This window comes from Penicillium lagena, assembly GCF_028827675.1.
Source record: "Penicillium lagena strain IBT 129212 chromosome Unknown utg000001l_segment0_segment0, whole genome shotgun sequence".
In the NCBI taxonomy this organism is placed as follows: Eukaryota; Fungi; Ascomycota; class Eurotiomycetes; order Eurotiales; family Aspergillaceae; genus Penicillium; species Penicillium lagena.
The window spans coordinates 760,818-780,552 of NW_026623222.1; the positions used below are offsets into that span (position 1 = coordinate 760,818).

A 19,735-nucleotide genomic window follows, 5' to 3' on the forward strand; every position below is an offset into this window, starting at 1 on the left:
AAGAGGAGGTGGTGACATCGATTCCCGGAAGGACTGTATCTGTCTGAAATAATGCCTTCTCCCGCTTACCTATCATCTGCTTGTACAGCGATCCTTCCAAAGAACGCATACCGTAATTTTCAAACGAGTCGCTCACCCCAAAACATCATGTTGAACGTGGGGAAATGATAGGGGCACTCCCATTTTTGTTAATTCCCTTGAATGTGCGTACCATTACGTCGGCCAGCCAAGAAGGCACAATGTTCGGCCTGAGCACTATGGAGGCCTTGTCAACTACACTAGTCTGCAGTGGAAGGTGATGCTCCCCCAGACGCAGCTGAGCGATGGGTTTAATTGGCTGAAGAGGCTGACGACCTGGTGGTGATGGTCGTTGGGGGTTTTTATTATTCAGATAGCTTTCTTTATTTATAGTGCTTCTAGGGGCACCCAAAGGTTCAGCATAGATGCGGCATTGATTACTAAATAGGAGTCAAAGGGTCTAAGTCATCAGAAGCTATTGAATAACTGCTATTCTTTGCGCTGAAACCAGATCATTTCTCTACCCAAAGCAGCCTCGAGGAGCATCCCAACCTTATGAGGTGATCCTGTAGAATCAACAGAGAATTCTGCAGGGAACTGTTTAAAATAGATACCCCTTTTGTTCCACAATTTTCCAATAAAGAACTCCCCACTCACATGTATCAGCTCTAGGCGCAATGCGATGGGCCCAGAGAGGTCTGCTGTCAAACGACCCTCCCGGTCCGTCAGGAAAACTGAACCACCCGCCTTATGCGTGTAGGTCCCGGCATACTTCTCCATTGGCAAGCACAAAGGCAGTGGGGGATCAGGCAAAGAAGGATAGAACTCGGCCTTCACATCGTCCAAGCTTGGAGGTGAGACCATTCGGTCCCATTCCTCGCGTTGCTTTGCAAAACATGCAGCAAGCTCTTTGTTATGCCTAGGATCGTCTGGAAGATCTAGAAACTTGTCTAGTAGATACACGAGTAACCTGGACGCAACAATATTGGCCGAGGTAGCATTGCCCATGATGGCGAACCCAAAATCTTTATTTGGCAAGAAACCCACTAGGGAACCAAAGCCAGGCCAGCCACCAGGGTGCATGTAGAGAAGCTGATCGCGGTAGTGGTCGCAAGACCAACCTAGCGCATACGCATGCCAGGGACCAGGCGGGATATCGCTATTTTCAAAGTGTAGTATCCGGGGCTGTGTTAACAAGTCATGACCCTTGAGCGGACCTGTTTTATGGATCTGTTCTCGTATCCAGTGAGAATAGTCAAGAACATTGCTAACCATGGATCCGGCACCGGTGGCAGCATCCCAAGACATTACAGGCTCTGGGTTGTAGGAGCCGCCTTCGTCGGATTGATGCCAACCGTAGCCTTGGACGAGCTTTTGGGCGCTTGACGGGGTTTCTTTCGCCTCTTGGATAGAGAAGTACGTCTCATTCATCCCCAGCGGTTCCCATATCCGTCTCTTCAACATTTTTCCCAGGGGTTCTCCCGTAAGCTTCTCAAGAGTGTACGTAACTGCGACGTACCCATGGTTGTTGTATTGATACTTGGTCCTCAAGGGTTGTGAGAGAGGCAGGTTTCGCAACGAACGAACAGTCTCACGCAAGGTGGCGTCCTTATCAGTACAGGCCAGTACCCACATCCAGGGCGCCATGCCGGATCGATGCGACAGCAGATCTTCGATCGTAACGTTCTTTGTGTAGTAGTCATCTGCCAGCACGAAATCGTCTGGAATCAGGGTGGACAGTGGGGTGTCCCAGTCGAAAGGTGACGTGGTAGCTTTGCTATCCTGGATTGCCATGGACGTCGCTGCAGCAGTGAATGCCTTGGTAGTACTGCAGGTCGAGAAGAGCGCATCGGTCGTCATCTTCTTTCCGGGAAGTTCGGCGAACCCATACGCCTGTTGAAAATGAGTATTTGGGTACATGTCACGGTTGAGGACGTACTTACTTTGGAATACGTGTTGGAACCTTGAACAATTGCGATGGTTAGACCTGGCACTTTCCATAGCTCGAGCTGTTCTTTCACAAGAGCATCAAACTCCGCATTCAGCAGGGATTCTCCAGAAGGCGAGGCCATGTTGGGTGGTCAATTGACAGTGAGCCAGTGATTTTTGTCGAAAGAGTGGTGGGGGGAGGTTATTATGTCCAAGATCCTCATAAACCAGAGCTTCACTCGATCTGTCTGAGATCGGTATCAAGTTTAAAGCAAACAGTGGGATGAGATCAAATATTGTAGCAGTAGTGGTTTGTTGAGGGCTACTGAGGGGTTCACTCGAAAACAAGAAAAACAGGCTTCTGCCAAGGAACCAACGCTTACAAGGAATATATCAGCCTAGTAGGCATAGACATATTCAGCCAGTAGAAAATGAATTATCAAATGACTCTAATAGCTATTAATAACTCTGTGCGTTAACTAATTTTGGCGTAGGGTTCGAGAAACAATCAAAGAGTGTAGGTGGTGACACCGGGTTCGAGAAGTACCGTAGAGTTGCTACCAGTGGCAAACCAGGTATAGCTATCGGCATTCTTAATTAGGACAGTCTAAGTCTTCTCCTCTCTTGGGAGTAGTCATTTCTTCATGCCCAGTATCGGCGTCCAAAGCATCGACGCTTGCTACAGCAGCATCTAACTCTACACACAAGTCATCCCCAGCAATTGCTATGGTTTCCCCATCCACGGTTTTTAGGTAATATCCTCCGTTCTCTGGGTGTAGAATAGTTTCGGGATTGTTGTGGGCCATGTTGTTCAGGCCCTGTCTGTCTTGTATAACGATAGCTCCAGCTGGCGGGTCAATTTTGTACCGGGTTATACCTTCAGCCATTGAAGTTATAAAGAGGGCGATAAAGGCAAGTGATCCTAGGGCGGATTTCATTCCCAACGTTTTCTCCTTTGCTAGATGAATTATTTTCACTTTGTCCACTAAAGCATAGTACAGTACAAACCTGATATACTTAGAGGCAGAAAATGGCAAAAAGCTTTGCTTCTTAAAAGACCATCATAGAGTTAGTTTATGAAAGCGGCAAGTGGTCGGAATGATCAAGGAAGTGACTCACAGGTGCTTTTAAGCACTAGTTCTAAAATGACTAGCACACGTACACGGAGAGACAGAATGAGAAGGAGAATGAGGGTATTTATATTGGAGAGCCATGCTATGTTTAAAAATGATCTGTCTTTTAAGCGGCGCTATGTGATAAGCTGGCCGATGTAAACTTAATATAATGGCTAGGCATCTCTGCGGCCCTTCGCGAGAACTATCCCCTTTGAGTGGCCTGCTTTGTTCCAAAATAATCTGGCTTTTAGGTGGCGCTATGTGATAAATGGCCGATGTAACCTTACTATTATTGCTAGACGAACTGACTCCCTGTCTCCTTATGTATTAGACTTCGGCGATGTACGTCATGTCATGCAGACCGATCGGGTGCTTCCGAGAGTGGATTTTTGGTTCTAATTATAAGTTATTTATCCTGAGACAATTCCCGAATGTACATTGTCGTAGCAGTGTTTTGTGGGAGTCCTTCAGCAGTAGAACAAGTGATTCCTCAACTGAATGAAGGAGAATTCGTTTGGTATGTAATGGCAGCAAAGTTCCTTGAACGTCCCTGACGATTTGTTGTGGCTCTCTATTGAGTGAACGGTCTGACCCCTCCGTGTTTGGGATGCAGCGCGTCCCTGTAACCCCTATGGGATAGGAGTCAACAATATTTCCAACTTTGGTAGCTCCGTGTCAAAAATCTGGTGTGACGGAGAAGACTAGCAGCTGGATTCATAGTATTACCTGCGAGGGGTATCCTTGCATATGATGATATGATGATGAGTTCATTTGCCCGATGTAGCTCGCTTTAAATACAATCGGCTATGTGGGAATGCTGTCAGGCAGGCCTGACAGCGAGAAATGACTCGCAGAGCTCACACGACAAGAATAGAGAAGACAAAGGAAACAAAAGAGAGAGATGACCGTCGCCCTCATCCCCACGGTCGGGCTTCTACACGCCAACTGCCCACACAATGCGCCATCGGTCTCCCACATCGTCCATTCCCACTAGTTCCCTCGAGTCACCGAGGTCCCGCATCACCGAGCTCGCCGGGCTGTCATCGCGACGCGCCATCATGAGTCACCTCCCACTGCCCTGGCCATGGCCGCTCACGAATGCGTTGGATGTCAAGGGGGCGCGATCCACCTGGGATGCACACCCCTGTGCTGCGCTCCCCCATACCCCACTGTCGCACTGCCCTGTGGGATCAATCATGGTTCTTTACCTTCGTCTTCGTCCCCGGCTTCCACCCCCGCGGCAACAGAATCCACTGCCTGTACCCTTGCATATTGGCCATACCCGAAATTCAGTCCTTGAGCTCCACCGTGCAACATCCTCTTTTAGACGATAGACACCCTAAGCATTTGCCTTCCCATGCCGCCATCTCCAAGAATATTGAGCCAGAGCCTGTGAAAGTGACTTGCGCTGCTCTAGCACGCCACATGTATCTGCGGGATCGATCTCATTAAGATACTTTATCGCTTGCCGCAAGATATACAATGTAAATGGGGGGTGGCGGTCAAAAATTTGCTTGGTTACCCATGTGCCGCGGAAGGTAGCAATGTCGACTGAGATGCGAGAAAGACTGCGAAGTGCAGCCTGGGACTGACACCCATGGGCAAAGGGCTCACTAGGTTTATTCTTCGACCACCAATCCAGCACGGACATGTGGAGGACGAATAGGGCTCTTTTGGATTCTTAGCAAGAATACAATCGAAAAACACATATAGGAAACAAAAATGGCACAATGTTTTTCAAATAACGTACCTGAGCGTGACGGCAATGGCGCCGCATTCTCTCGGCTTGGAGCCCTGAAAGGAAACTAGTAGGGAATGCAAGAACTCTTGGAGCTCGTTGTCAAGCGTCGCTATTTCGCTACCCAGGACATCCTTGCCCTCGTTTCGAAAAATCTGGAGAACTCTATCGAGTAAAATGGCCGCTTGACCGTCCTTACCAAAACACCCAGGGGCAGAATCTTTGATAAGACTGTCTGTCGGTGATGCTAGAGTTACCGAATATGGAACGGGGTTCAGCCCGAGAGCATTCACAGGTAGACACGACCCACTGGGTGGGATAGTGGATATGAGCGGTTGATCAGGCGAAGCAGTTTCACAGACATATAACCTTCCCCGTGTTAGAATGGACGATTAGCTTTTGAGAACGACAGAGTCAATCCCGTACCTCTCTAGAAGCACAATGATCCACCATATATTGTTTTCCTCTTCAGCCCGCAGGCAGCCATTTGTATCTGACATTGGGGGCGACACCGTCTTGGGCTTGTGAAGGCCTACTGCAATCGCCATGCGTGCACACACGGATATGGTCATCATTGCTGTATCCACAAAGCAGCGCATATACTCATATAGGGATACGAGGAGCCCGGCTTGGATTAGGCGTGTTGAGACCGGAATCTCCATTTGAACCTGAGCAAAGAGTATTTTGGTCGACACATACAGTCCGTGAAAATGATCCTTTACTTCCGGTAGCTCCGGTGGGCGATATGTGATCAAATGCATCGAGAGAAGGAGAAGAGAGAAATCTGCCCGATAGCGGTTTTGTGGGTGAAGGAGATCATCTTGAAAAAGAGGTCTTGAAACAAACGGAAGCACATAATTGATGTTGTCGTAAAAGCTGACAGAAATCTCGTCGACGAATCGTCCGGTTGTCCGGATAAGGCGGTGTACTTGATCATACACAAATTGATCTGATCCACACGACTCATCCCGCTCAGATGTTACCGTGCTCGGGGACAAGGGTTTGTCATGGAATGCCAACGGTTTGTCATGGAATGCCAACGGTTTGTCAGACAGTCGACCACATTGCCCAGGACGGAAACAAGCCGCAGCATCATCACTAACCAGTGATGCCAAGACGCGCTTAGATGGCAAGCTAGTGGGCTTCGGCTGTGTGATAGGGCTACTAGCCGCTGATTTGGGACTGGGCGTATCTGGAAATGCATGATATTCGCAACGCAAACTCCGCCTATCCACCACTTAGTCCATGACAGGGAGCGGAATTCGTTGGGTAATCAATAGAGAGAGTATTACTAACTGGGAGCAAGAGCCACATCGTGGTCGGGCTCGGTCACAACGCTTTTTGCGATGACGACAGATTACGCAGGCCAGCGCTGGACGCTGTCGGGTCGCTCGAGTCGAGTCCGGTGATTCCATAAGGTAGAAAACGTTTCACATCGATGATTCATTTAACAGACAGGCTGGGGAAGTAACAGCAAGTGGTTCGATTCACAGTGTTGCTGAAGGCCTTCGAAGCAGACGAGCCTCTGAGGTGGACCGCAGAGGATGGGCGGGCGGCGGACGAGGTGGGCTTCGGGCTACATATCTACCCCAAGGCATTGGATTGAGTCGGCCGCGGAATGCCGACTGAAGCCAATCATACCAAATTCCGTGTCTTACAAATCGCAAAAGCCTCGCATTGAGCTGCTTATCTCCGACCCGACGACCCACTGTAGCGCCCCACACGTGCATAGTATGCGCATGTATGCTAAGTTAACCAAAGTTCACCGTCGGAAATTTCGGTATGCTGATGCGAAAATATCAGGGCGGGTCTTTATAAAATGGATTAGAGAATCCCATTCTGCCATCTTCGCCCTGTAGTTAACAGACCACAGAGGGAAATTGTATCAGCACCATGACGGAAAAGCTGGATACTGAAACGGCTGCCCCCAGCTCCACGTCCGATCAGGGGACGAAGGACCTTCCTCCCGAGGAAGGCTTACGCGGTTGGCTTTGTGTGGTAGGAGGGTTCTTCGCGATGTTTGCCAGTTTTGGTTTTCTCAACGTGTAAGGATACTAGAACCCAGCACATGCCCCAACTTCGCTAATCACTACGTCCATAGCATCGGTCTGTTCCAAAGCACATATCAAGAGACTACCCTGCGAGATTATAGCCCCTCAGATATATCATGGATCTTTGCGATGCAGCTCGCGCTGATGTGGGGACCCGGGCCTATCTATGGCCGCCTCGTCGACAATTTTGGCGCAGGGGTGGTCCTGTATCCCTGTAGTGCGCTTTGTGTGTTCGCGTTGTGCATGGCTAGTCTGGCCACGGAATACTATCAGATCTTCCTGGCGCAGGGCCTGGCGTTTGGTATTGGAGCGGGTGGTGTCTTTACCACGGCGATGGTATGCGCGGGACAGTGGTTCATTCGACGGCGTGGGCTAGCAATTGGCATAGTCACGTCTGGGAGCAGTTTGGGTATGATGCTGGACCTTACATAACTATCATTTCACATCCTTCTTGCTGACTTTTAAAAACCAACAGGAGGAGTAATCTTTCCGATCTTCTTCATCAAGGTGATGGCCCATGTCGGCTTCTCTGGGGCCGTCCGATATACAGCCCTCTTTGTCGGGATTCTGCTCATGTCGTCTTGCCTTCTCATTCGAAGTCGTCTTCCCCGAAAACCGTGGGATTCTAACATGAAATGGTTCAATTTCGGCCTTCTCAAGGATAAACAGTTCGCTCTGTACATGGCCGGATCTTGGTTGGTAATGTGGGGCCTCTGGGCTCCTTTCGACTTCCTGCCCAGTATGGCTCAGAGTACGGGGTTTTCACCTGATATGGCAATGTATCTTATCTCATGTGTCAAGTAAGTTCTATCTACTGCCTTGACCTGCTGGCCAATGCTCACGGATTGGAAGTGCTGCCTCTATCCCTGGTCGTATTCTCCCCGGCTATCTGGGAGATCGCTTGGGATTTTACAATGCATTCACGGCGGTTTCCTTAGGATCAGGACTCGCAATTCTGGCCCTGTGGGTCCCATTCGATTACCACCACTCACATGCAGGTCTCATAATCTTCGCCCTAGTCTACGGCTTTATGAGCGGCTCATGCGTGAGTCTCCTCATGCCATGCGCGGCGAAGGCAGGTACGTTAGAGACCCTAGGACAGCGTTTTGGGACGTACCAGATTATCATGTCCACCTCGTAAGTTACTATCTAGTACTTGAAAATCATCCAAAAAATATCACCGCTTATCGTCTCTAGTTTATTAACCGGGCTACCGATTATGGGTGCGATTCTCGCCAGGCAAGGGGGAGAGAACTACATTGGCCTCCAAATGTTTGGGTCCTTTGCCTTGATTGTGGGGGCGATCCTGGTTGCTATATCGACATGGATCCTACGCCAGAGAAATCAGACTTGGAAGGTTTAGGAGCGGACATAATCACGACGTTTGCTTCTTGGAACATGGTCTCGTGCTGGGAGTCCCGGAGGGGGGGGACCTAGGATACCCGGCTGAGACGTGTTACCTGAGCGCTCTCACGAAAGCTACCGCTGCCCAGATAGGAAAGGTCCCCCCCACCGCCAGACATTATTTCTATGTATATAGCTGCCTATGCACCAGATAATGTCTGACTCTTTTCATTTTAGTGCTCACTGCTTGCTCCCTGAGTAGAACTGAGCACGGCCCTGAGCGCCCTGATCTGCTCAGAGGATTGCTAGGGACACTACAGCTTATGTAATAGGAATGATTAGTTAAAATACGGGGTGCATTTTACCGCTCCCTCAAGTTAATGTGAGCAGGTCAATAACTGATCTGCGCTAAGGCCTTGGCGGTGGGGCCAGGAAAGAGTTTCTCAATGTATATGGTCAAGGCATTTCGAGAATCACTGTACCGTATATTTCCGAGAGGCACTCGTAGCGTAACATCGTTACCCATAATATATGCAAAAGGAAATAGTCCACCACGTCATAAATGGCTAACGTGGCGAAGTGTAGTCAGCGTTCTATCATTGATATAGATACCCCAAAACGGTGGGTGCAGCTGTGGAGCTTGGGAGATGAAGCACGCAGAGGACAACGCCGGCACTGAAAAATAACAGTTGTGAGGTATAAATCATTCACTTTTTGTACAAATTCCCACCCGATCGCCTGCTTGCCGGATCCATCTTCTCCACTCCAGTATCACGTCGTGTGTCGCTTATAGTCACTAGCGGAGCAGCTTTTCTAGCCTTGTTCTTAGGGGTGGATCAAACCACGGGGACTGACAGATATAGAGAAACCAGGTGGTCCCTGCATTCTGCATTCCTCAATTCTCTCACCACCTTCGGAATTTTCTCCTCTGCCGAACGTGGACAAGAAACCAAGCACCCAAATATCCAAGTCATGGCACCATGGGACACAGAGTCTGTTGAAGGACTCTGTGACAAGCCGTTTGACTTTGTCATAGTCGGCGGAGGAACTGCCGGCCTGGTGGTGGCCAACAGACTTACCGAAGACCCTAAAGTTAGCGTCATTGTCCTGGAAGCAGGGACCAATCGTCTCAATGATTCTCGAACTATGGTACCAGGATTGGCGATGGCAATGCTTGAGGATGCAGACTTCGATTGGAACTTTCAATCGATTGCTCAGGTGCGTTGTCTATTCATCAATTGCAAAAAGAAAATTCGCTATATCAGTTAGGCTGATCACAGTATCCGGAAGGCAGAAACAACTCAACGGTCGCACACTCTCAGCAAGCAAAGGCCGCACTCTCGGAGGCTCCTCGGCTATCAATTTTGGCATGGTTATCTACCCTTCCCGTTCCGGATTGAATGCATGGGAGGCATTGGGAAACCACGGCTGGGGTTGGGATGGCTTGTCTCCTTACATTCGCAAATTTCAAACGGCTACTCCACCGTCGGATGCAAACCGTGAAATTTTCAAGGGGATGAAGTGGGATCAGAAGGATCAAGGCAGCGACGGGCCTGTGCAGGTATCATTTGGAGACCAGTATATGCCATATCACGCTGCGTGGATGGAGACGTTCAAAACATTAGGATATCCACAGATTGATGATCCTATCAACGGTGCTGGTACTGGACCTTTTGTGTCTCCGGCTGCAGTGGATTCAGCGACCCACACCAGAAGCCATTCTGGAGCTGCTTATCTAGGGCCGGAAGCCCAGGCTCGGGCAAATCTACGTGTTGTGACAGGGGCTTTAGTGCAGAGCATCACGCTGGAGAGACGAGATATCGGGGTCGTCGCGACTAGCGTTCAATTCCAGAAGGACCAGAAGACATTCACCATTTCAGCTAACAAAGAGGTCATTCTTGCCGCAGGGGCAACGCAAACGCCTCAGATTCTAGAGCTGTCCGGTATTGGAGATGAAAAGATCCTTCAGTCCTATGGAATTGTCCCGATTATCAACAATCCTAGTGTTGGGGAGAACTTGCAAGACCATGGCAATGTTGCTTTTGGATACGAGGTTGCGGATGGACTTCCGTCGGGCGATATGTCTAGGGATCCTGCCACCGCAGCCGCTGCAATGGCTGCTTATCAGAATAATCGTTCTGGTCCCTTAGCCGCGGTTCCCTTTGTCTCTGCATTCATGCCCTGTGTGAACTCTCCCGAGGGAGAGCATGACCAACTGCTTCGAAATATCCAGGCTTCTATCGACAGTCCAACCACTCCTCGAGCACATAGGAAGCAATTCGAGGCAGTACGGGAGTTGATCAAGGATCCAGCTGAACCTACAACTCAATATATTCTGGCACCATTCCAGATCCTTACACGAACAGGCGATAATCCTAAGCGTCTGTTCGGGATGGGTCATCCGGGATATTTTATCAGCCTTGTCTCCCTCCTCAATTATCCTCTGTCCCGTGGGTCAGTTCATATCCAGTCGGCCAATCCGGAAACTGCTCCCACCATTGACCATGGAACGCTACGTCACCCAGTCGACCTGGAGCTTCATGCTCGCCACAGCATGTGGATGGACCAAATTGCAGAGACCGATCCAATGGCATCTCTCCTCAAAAAAGGAGGCGAGCGACTGCACACGCCGGAGCCGGTGACCGATTTGGGAAAAATCCAAGGAGCTATGCAAAGAACTTGTTACATCTATGTACCATCTCAGTGGAACTTGCGCCATGATGCCCCGGGAGGACGGTGGGGTGGTGGACTCTCATCTCAAGGTCTATGGAACGACCAATGTGAGAGTTGTAGATGCCAGTATCTTTCCACTGGTCCCTCGAGGAAATATCCAGGCTACTGTTTTCGCCGTGGCAGAGAAGGCGGCGGATATAATCAAAATGGGATAACCGGGGAGGAGATGGACTGTAATAATGAACGACGGACCATTAGTTCCATCCGTCCAGTTCACTTTATCCAAGCGCATCACTATTCAATATCTGGTTTTGGAAAAAGCGAGGCGCCCGCCTTCGCCAGGTCCCCCGTCTATTTTTGACATCCCCTGGGCCAATCAGTTAAAGAAAGTGTGAAGGCCTGCAGGTACAGGTGTTAGCACGTATGTGTGTCCTTTCAAGGGGTCCTTTTCATCTACTACGCCCTGTTTAGAATAGATTCGTAATATTTAAGCAGAAATGAGGAATCAACCGACATTGTTTATTTCCTTGCGGTCATCGAGACTAATCCTGATTTTAGTGGCTTCTTTCAAATCCACTAACGGACCTCTTAGTACATGTCTGAACGGATCTTGACGCTTTGGTTTCCTATTCTCGCTTAGACATCCTAGGGCGGAGTCTATGTACAGCGAATGAATGCCTGATCATGTTATGTCTCGGAGCTAGGCAGCCCACGACAGTCTCGTATTGGTCAAACCCGTTCTCTAGGTCTACAATGAAACTATAGATCGGTCAGCCTTTTCTGTGAATAGAAGAAATCACTACATCAGTACGACTTAACTCACTTCATCCAAAGATCCACATATTTTTGATGTAAATTGTTTGTCTTATCAAGTCTTTCATCGTTGTCTCGGAGCGAGTCATCCTGTCTGTAGGCTCTAGAAACATAGCCATTCTTTTCCCGCTATCGGTGGCGCCTTTCCTATGCGGTCTCAGCGAAAGAGTCTCGTCTGCCCATAATTGAATTGGGTAGACGAAAACACATAAGCAGGCAGAAAAACGATTCAAAGAAGATGAAGTTTGTGACTGGGATGGCGTCCCTGGATTGTGCCTGAGGCAGCACGTGCATGGCTTCTGTAGATAGTCGCGACTGTCTTTGCTTCTTTCCCTTCTTCTTCTTCTTCTTCCCTTCTCCAACTTGGAAGTCCCGTCGTCCATAGCACATCAATTCGACTTCTTCATCGTTTTCTCTTCTGATCTGGCTGCTGATCACAGAGTTGATGGGATGTTCTAGTGCTAACATAGTCTTATCTTATACCTTAGATTCAGAAATCGGGCCTCATTGTATATCAGAAAACAAAGGGGCGTCTCAGGCTTCACTACCCAAAAGTGGGCGGAGTGTCTTCACACTTTCATGCGCCATCTGAGGCTAATGGTATTTTCGTAGCGGGATGAAGTACTCAAAAAAATGAGGGTAGGACTAAGGCTATCAACAGACTACCCAACACAAAATAAACGACCCTGTGGGTGTGGTCTTCCCTTTTCGGTATAGACAAGAGTGGGTTGAGTAAAGCAGGGCCGCTCCCTGATGGGGCACTGAGCGTCCCTGATCACTCTCACGTAACTGACCTGAGCGTAATTACGGAGTCGGACTGCGTGCTGTGATCTACTCAGTGAGCCAAGGGGGTGTGCGCCTTCACTGAAGAGGTGGCCGCCCAGATAGGCATGCCCCACCTGCCAGAGGCAATCCGTAACGTACAGCGGCGTATAAATCCTACATTCAAGGGCGCGCTGTAGTCTCTGAACGGAATGCTATGACTGGTTTGTAACCAAATAAAGTGCATATCAGCATTAATCGTGTACGCCTTCAAGGCTAGAAGTACAGATATACACCACCTGGAACGCTAGAGAACAATATAAACAAGATAAGAACCGCAGATGACAGCAAAGAAAATGAGCACTAGCGGATGCATCAAGTTTGAATCGATGTAGGAAGGGAAAAGTAATTAGAGAATAACGCTCGCCTGTCACTGCCACCCACCTCGTATATAACTAAGCTCTCATTGCACGTATTAATTACCAACCGACCGACGTTAAGAAGTAACTCTCAGATCATCACGGTCCGGTATGAGCTCGTAGCCACCTTCCGAGGGCAAGATCTGCCCAGCGATGATAATCGCGGCCGCACAAACGAGCCCAATACACCAACTGACCGTGCAGAAGATCCAAGACTGGTCGAGTTTCCAGCCGACGAAGAACCGGTCCTCGTTGTCGAACAGGTATGCCTGGAACCCAAAAGTCGTGTTGGTTAGCAACGAACGGAGACGTGCTTCTTCCCGAGCCACAGGGTAGGTAGATAGGACGTACCACAACCGACATGCCAGCAGCCTGCACGACTGCCGAAAGAATAACCATCAAACTAAGAATGCGCCACCCATTCTCGCGGACCCGTTTCCCGCCCGACAGAATAATCAGATACGCGACGACGCTCATGCCCTGCAACACAACGGCAAAGGACATCAGGAAGCCGACGGATCGCCACATCGAGCAAAAATATCGGTCATCGCCATGGCAGTCGTCTCGCTGGGGGAAACTTTCGCAGGTATCCGAGAGGGAGGAGCAGCGGCGGTGGAGGCCGTAGGAGTAGTGGTAGGCTGGCTGTATAGTTGGTCGATGGATGTTAGCGAGCTTTTCCTAGAGGCCGGAAGGTTGAGTGGGGGATGGCGCACCTTATCGCTATGGTAGCTGACCCATTTCGGGATGATGATGGCGCAGAGAGTCAAGGCGAAGGCTGTCGTTCGCGGGTGCCTGGTTAGTACCCATCTGACCCGACGACCAACCTCAAATGCGCGACCGCGGAACTTACAAGCTAGGAACACCACCAGGGTACCTGAGTAGACGATCGTCTTTGTGAGAAACCCGGTGTAGTTTCGGTCTGTGCCTCGAGGCACGAGGTGGAAGTCCATCGTGGTTGCGGGTGGTGGATGCGATCACTGGGAGCTGGAGGTTGGAGGAGCAGGAAATCACATCGGATAGAGACCAGATGGAAGGTGTCGAGCACAGCTCTTGAGGCGATCGAGCCAGCGAACCTCAGGTGTCGCGAAGGACAAGCGAGAGGAAGGGAGGGGGAGGCAAAGCTGGGGGATAAGGTAGGTGTGCAATGATAAGGGACTGGCCGTTCCCGTCTCCACCCCCAAACCGGTCTGAGCGCCTGTTAAATGCCTCCTACTGAACTCCTACTGGTCGGTCGTACATGTTTCTTCTTGTAGCTACATGATGTAATTAATATTATTGACAGCATAAGCAGCCGTTCTACCACAGATGGCTATTTTGATACCCGACTCTCGCATTTTTCCAGAAGGCATTGAGCGATCGATTAGCACTGACGGCTCGCTTGTGGCCCAGGATTGGTATCTCAATTTCGGCATTCTCACCTCACCGTCGGTGTAAAATTCAAATTGCTCGTATCCGGTGTCCCTTTGTGGTCACCAACAAAAAAGTGGAGAAAGAGGTCTGAAAGTCCATTCGCCTTGGTGAGGAAGGAGTAAATAGCAGATGTGACGGTCCTAAGGATTCCAGATTTAGTAAACCGAGCTTGAAGAAAACGGCCTTGGCGTGAGCGAAATAAGGGGACCACAAAGACCTATCAACGTTAGCATAGCATAGATGGTTCTGCAGCTCTCAAGTGCATTCTGGAAAGAAGGTTTTTTTATTCGAATCTCTTTTGATTAGGCAGTTTTGAATCGTATGTGTGGTTGGCCCCATAGCTATTTACCTTGTCATTGGTATAACGGCTATGTACCTCAATACCTATTCTGCAGGCAATTGAAATAAGGTCAATAGAACTCCCTGAAAACCTCAGGCCATGATGCCATTCGTTGGGCATCACTCTAGCTCGATTTAAGATTTACGCTCTTCGACCGTTGCCGGAAGGACCAGTCAACAACACCTTTGGCAAATTGCACCACGGCATGCAGCGACAGACGGAAAGAGGAACCCTTCGCGCACAGTCTAAATTCTTTTTCATATGCAGTATAAATTTCCTGCGGGGACTGAGTCCCATCCATCATCATTAGGGAGACTCAGTAAGGAGCAATACCAAAGAAAAGAAAGCACAACTAATCATAATGTACAAAGCATGCGCAGATGGCCTCGTCCGAATGGTACACGAGGCCACCCTCACTCAGGCGCCGTCGAATAGGCCACACCAGAAACAGAAAAGGAAAGCAAAAACGCCAGCCAGGTTCATGCCAAACCATAAAAAAAATCATGCTTCCCGTTCCAGCAGCATCACTTTCCGTGGTTGCCTGCGACCATCGCGCGGAAATCGTCGTTGCTCTTTTTGGGCTTGCCATCGCTCTCCTCCTTGCCATCAGCCGTGGTGTCCATTTGGTCGCTAGAGCCTGCGGAGGGGCTGGTGGAGGTCAAGGTCGTGCCGAGAGAAGGGCGTTGCTTCAGCCCAAGTCCACCCCTCCGTCCACCGCGAGTGCCAGGCTGTTGAGGGCGCTTGATCGGGCCCTGAGCGAAGGCCGGGCTCGGTTTCTTCTCCTGCTTGATGGAGGTGACCCGATCGGTTTTCACCTCAGCCCGTTGCTGCTTCAAATCGCGAACTGTTCCAATCCGGATGTGGCGGCCCGGAATGATCTCCTTTCCCTCTAGCGCCATGGAAGCCTTCCCAGCATCGTGGACATCGGCAAACTCCACGATAGCGCCCTGATGATCAGGACGCAACACAATCTTGATCAGTCGTCCGAATGGTTCGACGAGAGCCCGGATCCGCGCATCATTGACCGTGTCTGGGACATTCATCAAGGCGAGAGTGCGCTCCGCTCGCTCGCCAACAGGAACTTCCACGTCATCCGGGACGGTGCCATTAACCGGGGCAGGTGATTCTGACTTGACTCGAGAGATAACAGTATGAGCAGTACGCTTGGGGCCGGCAGGGTTGCTGATCTCCACTTTAATCTGGCGTGACAAGAGCGTCTGGCCGTCCATCGCGAGAGCCTCAGTCGCTTCTTCCTTGCTAGAGAAAACAACGAAGGCAAACCCTCTCTTCTTCCCAGCGGCATTGCGCGGAAGGATGACAGATTCAACGTGTCCAAACCTAGTGAAAGCCTCGTTGAGGCTATCTTCGTCGGCTTTGAAGTCAATATTGGTAACATAGATTTCCCTCCCTTCGGCTTGAGGGCCGGTACGATGCTGCTTCTGCGTAGGATCGGAGATTTTCACTAGTAGATGTAGGCCTTTTTCGATCTCGGTTCCGTCTAACTCGGTAGCATGATGTGCCGAGGAGGCTGAGGCAAACTGCAAATAGCAAAACCGTCGATTGGTATTGTACTTGAGAGACGGGAAACGGATGTCGACAATTTCACCATACTAAGCAACAGGTCAGCCAGGATGCTACACCATCAAATTGTAGGAACGCACCTTGCCAAAAAGATTGCGAATGTATTCTTCGTCTGCGGTAGCTGGGAAATTCGTGACGAACAGCGTGGATCCAGACCCGATCTGCACCTCGATGGTGTTCTCCTTGAGAAGTTTCTGATCACGGGTTTGTGCCCCAAGAGCCTCTTCCTTTGTTTCAAACTCGATGATGGCAATTTCAGAATTACCATCCTGTCCATGGAACATCTTGACACTGTTAATTGTGCCACACTATCCAAGAATCAGTATACGAGAGGGGTTCATGGTTGAAAGAAACACTTACATGACGGAAGAACTGCCGAATTTCGTGCTCGGAGAGATTATGAGGCAAGTTTTTCACCACCACCGTTGCATTCTCACGATCCCGGCGAAGCGCCACGGGTTCATCTTCTTGTGGGGGTGCCTCCTCGGCACGCGCCTTTTTGGCAGGAAGGCCGTTCGCGTCGACATCGTCCTCGCGCTTCCTCTTCTCAGCCGAAGAGACCTGCTCGTCCACGGCAGCAGATTGCTGCTGTTGCTGCTCCTGCTGTTGTTGTTGTTGCTGTTGCAGCTCCGCAGCTTTCTTCTCTCTCTGGGCATTCACAGCCCTCATGGCCTTTCGAGTTTCCAGCACAGCCATTTGGAGTTCATCCGAGTCTTCGTAGTCCTCGCAATGGGTGATATAAGTTTGGACAATCTTTTCCGGCCAATCGAGATCCGTTCGCTTGATGGCTTGCTTCAACACCGCCGTGGCATAGCTCGGGTTGGGTGTCCGCCTGGCCGCATCCACAGTAGCCTCGCCTTGGACAAACTTACTCCAGGAAATGAGCTCCCAATCATAATAGGTAATCCAGAACTCGTAGCTGTTGCCCCGGGTAGGAACAAGACCTCTGAAAGTTTCTCGTGCGCTGTCCCAGCTGCCGCTTTCGCTGAGATAACGGATGTAGATGCGCTCGAGCCGGAAGAGAGGGTCGCCCTGATAGGATCGACCGTACTTCTTCTCGCCCAATTCCTGGACGCTCTCGATCGCCGAGCGAATGCCAACTTCTGCGACATCCAGGTCCTCGTCAGTGGAGTCGGGGAGGAAAGCGCGTCGCCGAAGGTAGCTGCACCACGTGGTGTGAACTTTCAAGACCTCCTCCAAACCGCCAGCATCCAGTAGGCCAGTACTGGTAGCTTGGTGCTTGATGTTGGAGATCTTTTGAAATCCCTGGCCTTCACGTTCGGAGCTGAGCAGGTATTGGGACCAGAGATTGCCCGACCACGGGCAGTGCCGTGTCGCACGATGCAGAGTCGAGATCGTTGTAGTCGATGTATGGCCATGCATGGATTCATCGATCAGAAACATCACATAGTCCTCCCAGAGAGATACATCAGTGGGGAACCGCAAGACTGCCCGTTGGTAAATGGCTTCGGCAAGATCGAAATGAAATTCTCGTTTCCGGCGGTTGCGGCTCATTTCCCAGTCAATGTATTCAGCATAGACTTGCCACTCGATGCTCCGGTCACCGGTTTCCTGGGCCTTGCTCAACTTGAACTCGAACTCTTCTCGTGCGTTATACCAGGCCTTTGCATCCGACGCGCGGGCGACCGTCTCGGACATGACTTCCTCATAGTTGTTGTTATAATAGGTCGAAATAAAACTCGAAAAGGCTTGGAACGTTTGGTCCCACGTCGCATGAGGAGTCTGCAGACGAACTTCGTACAGGTTTCGGACGTGATTAATTTTCTCCTGAGATGGCGCACGTGAAAGGTCTTGGGTACACAGGGCCAGCAATTGATCCCACACCGGATTGTTGTTGTTGATTCGCCACCGGGTGGCGTCGGCGCCGCCCTGCCATACGTCCAGAACAGACTGCCAGGTAAACACTTCACGACCAACCAGCCGATCCTCCTCCGACCACTGGCTAGCTCCACCATCGCCGGAGGCTGAGTAGTAGAGATACTGCACCCATTCGCCGTAGATTTTCCACAGTTGCGTGCTTCCGTATTCCTCCTCAACTGACCGCTGGCACAGCTCCGTCACGGCGATTCGTTCTTCGACTGAGCGGGCGAGCATGCTTTCATCTTGGATCCATTCCGTCCAGAGATCTTCTCCCATAGCAAACAGCTTGTCCATTTCCTCCCGAGCTGTTCTCATGTCCTTGAGAAGATCGTACTGACGAGGATCACCCTGGATGTCCGGGTTATTGGGTGGGTAGACATGGTTGACAAAGCCTGCGTGGAGCAGTCCGATGAATTGCACATGGGCCTCGTACGAGTGGGGGTTCTCCTGGATCTTGTTGAACAGCTCGGTCGCCTGTCGCTGAGCATCAGGGACAAGCGATGTCTTGGCATAGTTTCGGCGAGCGCTTTCTCGGGGGCCGTCCGCCATCGCAATGTCGAAGGATGTCCGCGGAGTAGGTGTGTTGTGGCTGACAGCGTTCACATGAGGGTGCATGGTGGATGGAGAAAGTTGGCTTTGGTAAGACTCAGTATTTCGCAGCATGGTGGCAGTGTTCGGCCGTTGGGGTTGATGGTGTTGCATGGCAGCCAGATCGGCCAAGGTATCCATCCCCGGCGTGGACGCTTGTCGGGCCGAAGCTGGTTCGGCAGGCGGAGTCCCATTACCGCCCCCAGGGTTAGGGCCAACTGATGGACTGGAAGCCGGTGGCGATGGAGCAGACGAACCCGAACCGGCGGAGGCGGAGGCGTAGATCTGCTGGGCAAGGGGGGAGGAAGTTTTGGTTTGGCGCGTGCGGGTTCGCTGCAGCGCTTTGTTGTGAGAAGGCGGACCCGTTGAGCTCTGCGCATTCGGATTGGCTGTCGAGGAAGGAGCTTGCGTTGAATTGCCTGATTGAGAATTCGAGTCCCCAGAGAGCAGGGAATTGATGTCCATCTTGTTGCGCACACCTGTTACTCGAGATCCGGGGAGGGGGAGGAGAGAAAGGCGACCAAGGTCGAAAACTCTCGGATAGTGCTATAGCAGCAGAGATCCTGATTATACGACAGCTTTAAGGTCCCTCAACCATTCCTGCTGTCGGTCCACACAGCTTCAAGCTCCAGTTGTGTCGGTTCTGGTGAACGACGCAATTCGACCGCGCGATGCGAGTGAGACGCGCGGAAAAGAAATCCGGTGTACTGCAGAATCAGATCTGCGACCGAGCGATAAAGGGTGCGAGCTGGGCACGAAACCGGGGTCTGGTGAGAAGGAGTGGAAGCGGTTCTTCTGAGTTGGCCGATCGAGACGAACGGGGTTGGCCAGCTCTGGGAGAGAACAACGCAGCAAGTGGGAGAAGACGGAGAGAGAGCCACAGGCGAGGGAGGCTGGGGAGTTGGGGTTGGCCTGGGAGGGTTGAGGGGAGAGAGGGAGCACGGGAAAGAGAGAGGACGAGAGAAGAAAGAAGAGAGATGAGAAGAGAAGAGACGAGCGAGCCAAGGTGTGGTGGATCTTAGGTGGAGATGGCCGTGAAGAGAATATGTACAAGGCGCAACTACGAGGGGTAA

The 19,735-nt window shown here is 50.8% G+C and overlaps 6 protein-coding genes across 6 annotated transcripts; 2 read left to right on the forward strand and 4 right to left on the reverse strand.

The window, feature by feature from the left end:
* Positions 1 to 507: 507 nt before the first annotated feature.
* N7510_000322 (Peptidase S12 Pab87-related C-terminal) lies at positions 508 to 2,090 on the reverse strand (the record flags this gene model as incomplete). Its single annotated transcript, XM_056972252.1, has 2 exons — positions 508 to 1,911; positions 1,962 to 2,090. 2 exons carry the CDS (start codon positions 2,088 to 2,090, stop codon positions 508 to 510), a joined length of 1,533 nt encoding a protein of 510 aa, XP_056837369.1.
* Positions 2,091 to 4,401: 2,311 nt separating this feature from the next.
* On the reverse strand, positions 4,402 to 5,462 carry N7510_000323 (fungal specific transcription factor domain-containing protein; the record flags this gene model as incomplete). Its single annotated transcript, XM_056972253.1, has 3 exons — positions 4,402 to 4,732; positions 4,813 to 5,169; positions 5,227 to 5,462. The coding sequence occupies 3 exons, from the start codon at positions 5,460 to 5,462 to the stop codon at positions 4,402 to 4,404; spliced, it is 924 nt and encodes a 307-aa protein (XP_056837370.1).
* A 1,231-nt stretch (positions 5,463 to 6,693) lies between these two features.
* N7510_000324 (major facilitator superfamily domain-containing protein) lies at positions 6,694 to 8,214 on the forward strand (the record flags this gene model as incomplete). The annotated part of the gene is made up of 5 exons (XM_056972254.1): positions 6,694 to 6,845; positions 6,902 to 7,260; positions 7,327 to 7,651; positions 7,704 to 7,988; positions 8,049 to 8,214. 5 exons carry the CDS (start codon positions 6,694 to 6,696, stop codon positions 8,212 to 8,214), a joined length of 1,287 nt encoding a protein of 428 aa, XP_056837371.1.
* Positions 8,215 to 9,167: 953 nt separating this feature from the next.
* N7510_000325 (GMC family oxidoreductase) lies at positions 9,168 to 11,263 on the forward strand (the record flags this gene model as incomplete). Its single annotated transcript, XM_056972255.1, has 3 exons — positions 9,168 to 9,413; positions 9,490 to 10,975; positions 11,127 to 11,263. The coding sequence occupies 3 exons, from the start codon at positions 9,168 to 9,170 to the stop codon at positions 11,261 to 11,263; spliced, it is 1,869 nt and encodes a 622-aa protein (XP_056837372.1).
* Positions 11,264 to 12,939: 1,676 nt separating this feature from the next.
* Positions 12,940 to 13,812, reverse strand: N7510_000326 (uncharacterized protein; the record flags this gene model as incomplete). The annotated part of the gene is made up of 4 exons (XM_056972256.1): positions 12,940 to 13,131; positions 13,214 to 13,504; positions 13,576 to 13,637; positions 13,713 to 13,812. 4 exons carry the CDS (start codon positions 13,810 to 13,812, stop codon positions 12,940 to 12,942), a joined length of 645 nt encoding a protein of 214 aa, XP_056837373.1.
* A 1,324-nt stretch (positions 13,813 to 15,136) lies between these two features.
* N7510_000327 (U6 snRNP complex subunit PRP24) lies at positions 15,137 to 19,127 on the reverse strand (the record flags this gene model as incomplete). Its single annotated transcript, XM_056972257.1, has 3 exons — positions 15,137 to 16,222; positions 16,274 to 16,501; positions 16,554 to 19,127. 3 exons carry the CDS (start codon positions 19,125 to 19,127, stop codon positions 15,137 to 15,139), a joined length of 3,888 nt encoding a protein of 1,295 aa, XP_056837374.1.
* Between the last annotated feature and the right edge of the window lie 608 nt (positions 19,128 to 19,735).